The sequence below is a fragment of the Salmo salar genome, chromosome ssa04 (assembly GCF_905237065.1).
Source record: "Salmo salar chromosome ssa04, Ssal_v3.1, whole genome shotgun sequence".
Taxonomy (NCBI): Eukaryota; Metazoa; Chordata; class Actinopteri; order Salmoniformes; family Salmonidae; genus Salmo; species Salmo salar.
The window spans coordinates 24,109,496-24,120,528 of record NC_059445.1 but is presented as its reverse complement, the minus strand read 5'-3'; the positions used below and the strand labels follow the sequence as shown (position 1 = coordinate 24,120,528).

Below are 11,033 nucleotides of genomic sequence, written 5' to 3'. Positions count from 1 at the left end.
ATGTGTTTTAAATACCAAGTTATCATACAGCTGCACTTCTTTATATGTCTGCATTTTATCGTCCAAAGTTTGAGTATATTAAATTAATTATAGTTATCTGGTCTCTATATTACTTAACTGTTTAACATTATAAGAATATTATAACAACTGAAACAAATTCCTAGAAACGATTATTGATTGGACATTAAGTAATCTATTCTATCGTGTCATGTCACAATAAAATTCTGATAGTTAACAATGATCAGATGTTGTCAAAGCTGTGTGCAATGCTTATTGTTTATTTTTTCTTTAAGATCAACACATCTTCTGTTATACACACATAATGATATCTGATGATTTGCTGTCTTGCAGGAGTTGTTTCAACCTCAGCTCCAACTACTACTTCTACTCCAGATCCTCCAATATCAACACCATATATGGTCATAAACGCAACTTCGGCTCCCTCAAACAGGTCAACTACAAACATGATTGTCAATGCAACATCGGATCCTATGAACATGCCAACAACACACATAGTGCCCATAGCAGCCACCACCACCGCTGTTCCGGCAGCAGCCACCACCACCGCTGTTCCGGCAGCAGCCACCACCACCACTGTTCCGGCAGCAGCCACCACCACCGCTGTTCCGGCAGCAGCCACCACCATCGCTGTTCCGGCAGCAGCCACCACCACTGCTGTCGCATCAACTGACCCTCCATCTTCTAGTGAAGGAACCCTGATTTTTCGGTTCAGTCTCAATCAGGCATTCACCGTGGATCTTGCCAACCAGTCCTCTTCAGCATTCAAGGCTCTGGCTGGCAAAGTGGTCTTGGAGGTAAGTATCTAGATCCCTTTTCATCAATACACACCACACCAAAGAGACTGGATATGAGTGGGCATCCTATTGTTAGGTAGAAAAAAATATTATTCAGTACAAAGATGTCGTACTCTGGGACATCCCCATTGAGAACAATGTCCAGACTTTTTTTACGGTACTTTTAGTGGACATGAACCCTTGTGCCTGCCTATAAATCCTTGTGCCTACCTAACAGCTGTTATGGGCAACAGAGAGTGCAATGTGCACAACATGGGAAACATTTACAGTTTTGCATGTCAGTTATCAAGTCATTAAGATATACAACTTTGAAATGCAGAAATGCAGCCAGTGTGATGCATTTTGCATCATATGAAGCAAACGCAGCATCTTATGATGCAAAATGGATCATACCTGCTGTGTTTCTGTATTTTGAAGGTTAAATATCTTGAAAATGTGATTGCTGACATGCAAACATTTTTGGGATTATATCAACAATGGACTAATGAAACAAATACCAAAAGACAGTTTTTGAGTGGCGTTTTCCTAACTTTGAAATTTGAAGTTGTATAGCATGTCAGCATTTATGTATAGCATAACACCTTTTCCATTAATGGTTAAGGTTTTTGATAGGGTTAAAACAGTACATTTAGGCATTCATTCCAAAAGGTTAAGTTAACGGTTAATGTTTGGGATAGATTTGAAACAAAAACATAAAAAACTAGTGCCTACAACTGATATTGAACATGCAACCTTTGAATCCGTTGTTATGGGATTATGGGATTTCCCGATGTCTTTACGACATGGACAGGCATCCAATTCAAGGTCAATTTTGAGCAATCTGTCTGGGCTTTGTTCTATGACATCAAAGCGTTATTTATTATAATCCTCAACATCTCATTTTTCAGAACACATCAAGTCCTCTTGATTTACACCATTCCCCTTTCTCAGACAAAAAAAACAGCTAAAGTATCCCAATTAGGAGGAGGGTCTGGGGCACCTTCTTGTAGCGCTTGGTGTTTTGACTCTGTGAGTTCTGGCCCTGTTTTAATTTTCATGCGAATTATGTTAAGCTTTGGTAATCATATTGTAATCTTTCAATGCAGGTGAACAAGATTTTTGCTAAAACCCCAAGCTTCCTTCGTTCCATTGTCAACTCATTCAAGTAAGTATGAATTCTCATTACCGACTTAAAAACTTTGATGATGACAGTGATGATAATGATTTCTGTGGGTTGTCTATTTTCTTTCCTAGGAAAGGATCTGTAGTTACCAACATGACTCTCGTGTTCAGAAACAAATCTTCAGTTCCCAGCGCATTCAGCGCACAGGCAACTTTCACCATCAGTAATACCTCCCTGAACTTCATATCGGACAGCGTCAGTGTTGGTATGTATTAATCGTCACCATACAACTACACATCTGTAAGAGCAAAGTCAACATTTGAACAGAAACATGAAAAGACAATCCACTTTCATCATTCACTGAACCATATCTCTATTTTTCCTACTTTTTCCAGAGTCATCAGTCAATTCAGGAAGTGCTCCCCGACCCACTGCCTTCTGTCTGGTTGCCTTGCCTCTCACTTTGGCACTGCTAATGGTCCAGTTGCTGGCTAACTAATAGCCTGTGTCATAGCTCCTGTGGCATTGGTTTCACCAATGAACGGTTTTCCAGCTCTCATAGAGACCCTTAAGATTAAGGACCTGCTTTGGCAGAAGAATGCACAATGGATTGTGCCTGTGTTAATTGGCAAAATAGATATGTATTTCATGTACATTCCCGCAAATACATACACAAACAAAAACACACCTAATTGTACTTTTTGATGTGAAGTATGATATTTGTGACAATCCTTAAGAATTCATATACTTTTTTTTCTGCTTATGAATATTAAATGCATATTCCTTTTCTTTGAAGTGACTGTATTTATACTTAACCATATAGGCTCTCAAAGACATTACTTATTTATTTGCATCTTGTACACAGCAGCTTGCACTTGTTTTATCTGTTAGATTAATATGGATAATAACTGAAAGATTAGAAAACCTTTCCTTCAACATGTGACATCCAAATCCTATTGTATACTTTTTTATTGTGTTATTTGATCATAGTTGCATTTTTAATTATTAACTGATTGGTACTACTTTATATCTGTATTTAAATTCACCAAGACAAAATACCAATTACCTTTATTACATTTACTTTGAGTTATTTTGGGAATATCACTGAAGTGTGTCAAAGGGGCCGAGGAACTAATGCTGACCACTGCACTGTTTTTAAAACATTGTAACGTCTTATCTTGTTAATATTCAATCCAGTATGTAAAACACGTAGAAGTACATTTTCTTCATTACTGTTTTAATATAATTCTATTTTGGGTTATGTAATTGGGTTGAATAATTTATCCATAAAACATTTACAGTATGAGTTACCATGTGAGTAACAATTTACAAACCTGCACCCCAAATTATGTTTATAAACAGTAATCTTATATTTATACTGAACAAAAATATAAACACAACATGTGAAGTGTTAGTCCCAAGCTTATTTTTCTCAAATATTGTGCACAAATTTGTTTACATCCCTGTTAGTGAGAATTTCTCTTTTGCCAAGATAATCCACCCCCCATAACAGGTGTGGCATATGAACACTTTACACGTTGCATTTATACATTTGTTCAGTATACCTGTCCATCTATCTATGTATCTTTCTATCTATCATTAAATAAACTTTTTGAATGAAACATTGAATAATTGTTTTTTCTTTGAGAAAGTAGTGTTCCAATTTCTAAACACAGTAGAAAATGGTGACTTGCACTCAACATTGAAAAATACCAGTTCATATTCTGAGCGAAACCCTGACCAAGGAGGTCCTGCTCCTCCTCTCAATGGCAGACGCAGGAGGGATGACGCTTACTTCCATCCACCCCCGTCTGACCAACACTCTACAACTAGCGTCTCGTCGGCTTCCAGTGGTAGTTTTTTCGGGGTAAGAAGAAGCGACTATCAGAGGCAGAGGAGACCGTTCACACGGTCCCAGAACCCACGGGACTGATTGTCTTTCATTTTTCAAGCAAGATATTTAGCCCTGCTCATGTCTCTTTGATTAATAAAGCGTTATCTTTGTGCCTACAACCCAGTGCAACGATTTTGATGTTAAGGTAGACATGTTTAAGTTTTTTAGAAACATCCGTTTTAGGGAATACTTTAGCTCCCGTAATCGTGATGTTTCTATTGAACCAGTAGGTTTCTCACCTGTACATACTCCGACTCCTTTTAGAAGTAAGAGTTATTTTGTACCTCCAGCCAATCGCAATCACTCTATTGAGACAAATTGCAGACTCGTTGAAAAAGATGTTGTTCATCTCCTTAAGAACAAACAGGAGTCCAAATCTTTCCATAATTTACCTAAGGATGAAAAACAAGCTTTGCTTGATTTACAATCTGATACGTCAGTCCTTATTCGTCCTGCTGATAAGGGTGGGTCGGTGGTATTCATGGTGGACAGCTTATGTAAATGAGTGTCATAGACAGCTGCTTGACAACACCTTTTACAAGAAACTCAGAAGTGACCCTACTTCCCAATTTCAGAATATTATCTTTTCTGTCCTAGATGGGTATTTAAGTTCTGGTCAGATAACCAAAAAAGAACATGACTTTTTGGATATTCAACACCCTAAAATTGCCACTTTCTATACTTTGCCAAAATTACACAAGAATGTTACAAAACCTACAGGGCGCCCTATTGTACCGGGCAGTGACGCCGTAACGGCCCCTCTATCTACTTTTGTTGATTTTTTTATTAGACCACTCACAGAACAGCTCCCCTCCTTTGTAAAGGACACCAGCGGTATGATCTCTATCATTGAATCTCTCAATCCTCTCCCTGAGAATACCTTGTTAGTTACTTTTGATGTTGAGTCGTTATACACTAATATTCCACACGAGGGTGGTATTGAAGCTATGGAACATTTTCTTCTGCAACGTGACCCTAATGAACTACCTTCCAGTGCCTGCATTATAACATTGGCTGAAATAGTGCTCACACATAACTATTTCATGTTTCTAAATGATTTGTTTATTCAAACGAAGGGTACTGCTATGGGATCCCCCATGGATCCTAACTATGCTAATTTGTATGTGGGTTACATGGAGAAACAGTCTATTTTCAATCATCTCAAAAATGTTTTCTTGCCTAACATCATTATTTGGAAACGGTATATTGATGACATTTTTGTTCTATGGAGGGGTGATGCAGAACTGCTCCAGGCATTCCATGCTTTTCTTAACTCTTGTTCTGAACATTTGAGATTTACTATGCAATCTGATACACGTCAAATCAGTTTTCTTGATCTTCTGATCTTGTGTGAAAATAATGTTCTATACACTGATCTTTACAGGAAACCTACTGATCGTAACAGTTTGTTGAGGGCTGACAGTTGTCACCCACTTCCCTTGAAAAATAGTTTGCCATATAGCCAATTCTGTCGAATCAAAAGAATTTGCCCAAAAAATCTGATTTCGACAGAAATATGGCTGAGACGCAAAGAAAATGATCAGATTAATATTGCCATTGATACAATTCAAAACAAAACGAGACATGACCTTTTTCAAGGTCAGTCTCACAAAAAGACGCATTCTTGCGTTCTAACTACCCGCTATTCAAAGTGCTCTGAACAAATTAAGGGAATCGTTCACAAACATTGGCACATTCTATAATAGATAACCGCCGCTGGAGGATCTGGGCTGCAGGCCGCCGCTGGAAGCCCTGGGCTGCAGACCGCCGCTGGAGGCCCTGGGCTGCAGACCGCCGCTGGAGGCCCCTGGCTGTGAGGCGTCGCTGGAGGTCCCGGGCTGAGAGGCGTCACTGGAGGCCCCGGGCTGAGAGGCGTCGCTGGAGGCCCCAGGCTGAGAGGCGTCACTGGAGGCCCCAGGCTGAGAGACGTTGCTGGACGCCCCGGGCTGAGAGGTGTTGCTGGACGCCCCGGGCTGAGAGGCGTCGCTGGAGGCCCGGGACTGGAGAGCGTCGCTGGAGGCCCGGGACTGGAGAGCGTCGCTGGAGGCCCCGGACTGGAGAGCGTCGCTGGAGGCCCCTGGCTGTGAGGCGTCACTGGAGGTCCCGGGCTGAGAGGCGTCACTGGAGGCCCCGGGCTGAGAGGCGTCGCTGGAGGCCCGGGACTGGAGAGCGTCGCTGGAGGCCCGGGACTGGAGAGCGTCGCTGACACAGGCATCCTTCCTAACTAATCTGTTGGAGAGGAAGGAAACCGCTCAGGGATTTCACCATGAGGCCAATAGTGACATTAGAAAAGTTACAGTGTTTAAAATGGCTGTGATAGGAGAAAAACTGAGGATGGATCAACAACATTGCAGTTACTCCACAATACTAACCTAATTGACAGAGTGAAAAGAAAGAAGTCTGTACAGAATAATTGTTTTCCAAAACATGCATCCTGTTAACAACAAGGCACTAAATTACTACTGCAAAAAATGTGGGAAAGCAATTCACTTTTTGTCCTGAATACAAAGTGTTATGTTTAGGGCAAATCCAATGCAACACATTATCAAGTACCACTCTCCATATTTTGAAGCATAGTAGTGGCTGCACCATGTTATGGGTATTTGTTGTTTAACTAGGCAAGTCAGTTAAGAACAAGCTCTTATTTACAGTGACGGCCTAGGAACAGTGGGTTTTTCAGAATTACATATTTATACTTTGTCAGCTCGGTTTGTCAGGCTGATTGAGGTAGTATGTACATGTAGATATGGTTAAAGTGACTATGCATATATGATGAACAGAGAGTAGCAGTAGTGTAAAAGAGGGGTTGGCGGGTGGTGGGTGGTGGGTGGGACACAATGCAGATAGCCAATGTGCGGGAGCACTGGTTGGTCGGCCCAATTGAGGTAGTATACACACGAATGTATAGTTAAAGTGACTATGCATAAATGATAAACAGAGAGTAGCAGCAGAGTATAAAGAGGGTTGGGGTGGTTGGGAGGGGGCACCAAATGCAAATAGTCCGGGTAGCCATTTGATTACCTGTTCAGGAGTCTTATGGCTTGGGGATAAAAACTGTTGATAAGCCTTTTTTGTCCTAGACTTGGCACCCCGGTACCGCTTGTCATTCGGTAGTAGAGAGTACAGTCTATAACTGGGGTGGCTGGGGTCTTTGACAATTTTTAAGGCCTTTGACACCGCCTAGTGTAGAGGTCCTGGATGGCAGGCAGCTTAGCCCCAGGGATGTACTGGGCCGTACGCACTACCCTCTGTAGTGCCTTGCGATCAGAGGCCGAGCAATTGCCGTACCAGGCAGTGATGCAACCAGTCAGGATGCTCTCGATGTCGCAGCTGTAGAACCTTTTGAGGATCTCAGGACCCATGCCAAATCTTTTTAGTTTCCTACTATCTCCTGGTCGCTGAGCCTAGCCTATTATCTCCTGGTCGCTGAGCCTAGCCTTCTATCTCCTGGTCACTGATCCTAGACTAGCCTACTAGCTCCTGGTCGCTGAGCCAGTGAGATGTTGCCAAGCCTATTGTGATTATTACTGTTACATCAGGGCATTATGTTCTAGTCTCATAGCCTATTAATTATAGGCCTATGATTTATTATGTGTGGGTCTATTTGAGTCAAATGTTAAATGCAAGAGTCATGGATTTACATAGGCCTAAAAGGCTATTTGGTCTGTAATGCAAAATCAAATGTTACATGGTTTGTTGTGTGTGAGATCGATTACAGTAGGGTATTGGGTAAGCTATGATTTTATGATAATTTTATGATGATTTGAGTGCCCATCAAGGGATTTCTGCCTATGCCACTAGCCCCAAGTGTAATGATCTGAGAGGATTGAAGAAGTAAAATCAGGTTCGGGAAGATGCTAAAGGCAGAACAGAGACACTGCCAGCCAGAAATTATTGGAACCACAACTATGTACCTACCACCATAGCTTACCTTGAGAGGAATGCAGACAGAAATACCAGATCAATGTTAAATAATTCAGGTCTTAAAACATTGAGGTTGGACTGTAAAGTTTTATTATACCTATAAACTGAACAGTTGAAAGTGTTTTTTATATTATTATGTATCGGTTTTCTGTTTGACTGTCATAATTTCCAACATGTTATGATTAGAAACCGTCAAAATGCTGACATCTTGGCATTTTATCTTTATGTAACCTATAAACTGGCATATGGGTCTGTAGTTCTATTTCATATAAGGGCTTTGCTCTTCAGTTGTACATCACATCAATGGACATATCAGCTATATGTCAAATATCAGTCGTATTTTAAATACGTCAGTTACCTATGTAACATACATTTCAACCAGTTTTTCTCACTGATGTCTACATACTATCATGTACAGTATCTATTCATATAATATTGTAATTTAAAAGCTACAATCTGTAATTCAAACAACATAAAAACGGCAGCCCCACCACTTTTTGGTTAACAGCTGAGCGATGCGGATAAAGACATGAAATCACTGTCAAATTCATACACAGAACTTTGAAGGAAAGGACCGACCATCCATGGGATCAGAATTATGCTATAAAGCTATACAGTGTTTGTTTTCAGACTAAAACAAGCCTACTTGGGTTTTGTTGGGCTAAGACAGTTGAACTGCGCTCATGAGGCATTTATAAGTTATATTCATCAGAACTCGATGACTATATTAATAAAATACTCTGATACTATATAGATAAATACATTTTTAAAAATCGATGTGCAAACCACTTTAAGGAAAGATGCATACAATCAAAGTGAAAGGTGATGACATGGACACGTGTAAAACAGGATTTATTGGTCTCGGTTCATTGAGTGCATTTTAAAGGGATAGGTCTGGAAGTTTCTGAGAAGTCATATGTATTACGAGAAATGATTAAGTTGTCAGATTGCACCAGGTGTGTTCCAAATGATCCAAGACGATAAAGCTAAGTCATGAAAAAACCCTAACACAACATTGATGAATACATGCTCAAGTATTCAGTTAATCACTGGTTACGTCATCTCACATTTCATTTTAGATGCTGAATATAGATATAGATGTATATTGATAATAATATATTTTCGACAACTATTTGTCTAACTGAGTAAAGAAAAGATTAGTCTTCATTATTTGTTGACATACTTACAGGTCAGTAGTGTCCGATCTTAAGTGTGTGTACACAACACTGGTGGTGTTTTCTCTACGGGTTCTATCTAATCTAACTCAACAGTACACCCCTTGTAGTTGCTCGTAGTTCTTTGCAGAGGCCTACTGAGCACTTGGAGGTGGAATTGTACACACTTGAATGCTGATTTATTCATTTAAAGCTTAATATCTAAAGATATAAGAACTCGCTGTTAATTATCTATGCATAGTCACTTCACCCCTACCTAGATGAACAAATTACCTCAACTAACCTGTACCTCCGCACATTGACTCGGTACAGGTACCCCCTATATATAGCCTTGTCATTGTTATTTTATTGTGTTATTTTTTTTATGATACTTTAGTTTATTTGATAATTTTTTTCTTAACTCTTTCTTGAACTGTGCTGTTAAGGGCTTGTAAGTAAGCATTTCACGGTAAGGTCTACACATGTTGTATTTGGCGCATGTGACAAATAAAGATTGATTTGATTAAATATGTATGTATTCGGATACAGTATAATATATGATGCAGATAATATAGTACAGACAGAACATCTATTTACAGTTCCTAGATTGGGATTTTTCACTGATCTACACAACCTACTCCACATTTAAGTGAAAGACATTGTCCTGATCCAGACAATTTTGTCTATTTCCTTCTCAGCGAGGGAGAAGACTTGGCATATGGTTTCAGGTTACAGAAATTCCCACCATGAGACGTCATAGTTTCGTGCTGTTATGCATATACAGTATCACCGCCAATAATAGCTCAACCAACAGCATCTGTAGTTCCATTGTGTTTACACCTTTTGAATATTTGGAACGCACGAGACTCCACTTTGCCAATAAACTGGTGTAAATAGCCCTAGTAATCTGACCGATCATCTCAGTACATGAGATCTTTTGAAAGACAACCGTGTGTTGCCCTGAAGTCACAAAGTGCACATTCCCCAACAAACCTCCCACTGAGTGACAGAAAGACCAGGTTAGGTAGGGCTGTCTGAAAGGGACAGAGAGGACCCAAGAACAAAAGCAGTCACTCATCACAGGTGGCAGTCAATAGACACTTGAGTCCAAAATTAGATTTATTTTCATTTAACTGCACATTCTTGTCTTATGCCTCAACACCTAAACATTAATAAAAATGAATGAAAGATAAGCATAAATACCACATTTATGCTGACTTTTTCATGTATACTGTACATAGAGATGTATTGGTCATGGAAATTTGGTTAAAAGTAATGGAGAAGTCATATAAAATTTATGAAATTCCATCTCTCAAAATGTGTATGAATTCTGATCTATATACTGTTTTTACTTATATTTTTCTGAGAAAGTAATGCATCTGCATCCAGAGGTGTAGACCTTGAGGGAGACTTGCTGCCAGATTGACACATTTTCAACCCCACCAGAAATGCTTGTCAAGGAAAAATATTAAGTGTTAATTCCTTAGATTTTGTTCTAATTCATTCTTTACCGTCTTGTTTTTTTACATCGTATTTGTAAATTACAGTATTTCAATAGCTTTTATTGGTTTAAATGTAACTTATTTATTTTGTTACAGTTACCACAGAACAAGTAGTTCACCAAGAAGTACCACAGGAACATATAGTCCCAGTCAAAACAGCTGTGGTGAAGCTATTTACGTCATTTAGCAGACACTCTTATCCAGAGCGACTTACAAATTGGTGCATTCACCTTATAATATCCAGTGGAACAACCACTTTACAATAGTGCATCTAAATCTTTTAACCTGTTGGGGCTAGGGGGTAGTATTTGCACGGCTGGATAAAAAAATGTACCCGATTTAATCTGGTTACTAATCCTACCCAGTAACTAGAATATGCATATACTTATTATATATGGATAGAAAACACCCTAAAGTTTCTAAAACTGTTTGAATGGTGTCTGTGAGTATAACAGAACTCATTTGGCAGGCAAAACCCAGAGACATTTTCTGACAGGAAGTGGATACCTGATGTGTTGTATTACCTTTAAACCTATGCCATTGAAAAACACAGGGGCTGAGGAATATTTTGGCACTTCCTATTGCTTCCACTAGATGTCACCAGCCTTTACAAAGTGTTTTGAGTCTTCTGGAGGGAGATCT

The 11,033-nt window shown here is 39.6% G+C and overlaps 1 protein-coding gene across 1 annotated transcript in view; it reads left to right on the top strand.

The window, feature by feature from the left end:
- The first annotated feature begins 464 nt into the window (after positions 1–464).
- Positions 465–11,033, top strand: part of LOC106602669 (mucin-2) — a 60,296-nt gene continuing 49,727 nt past the window's right edge. The window contains 3 exon segments of the mRNA XM_045717629.1: positions 465–815; positions 1,901–1,959; positions 2,049–2,182. Of these exon segments, the coding sequence (XP_045573585.1) occupies positions 465–815; positions 1,901–1,959; positions 2,049–2,182 (544 nt within the window).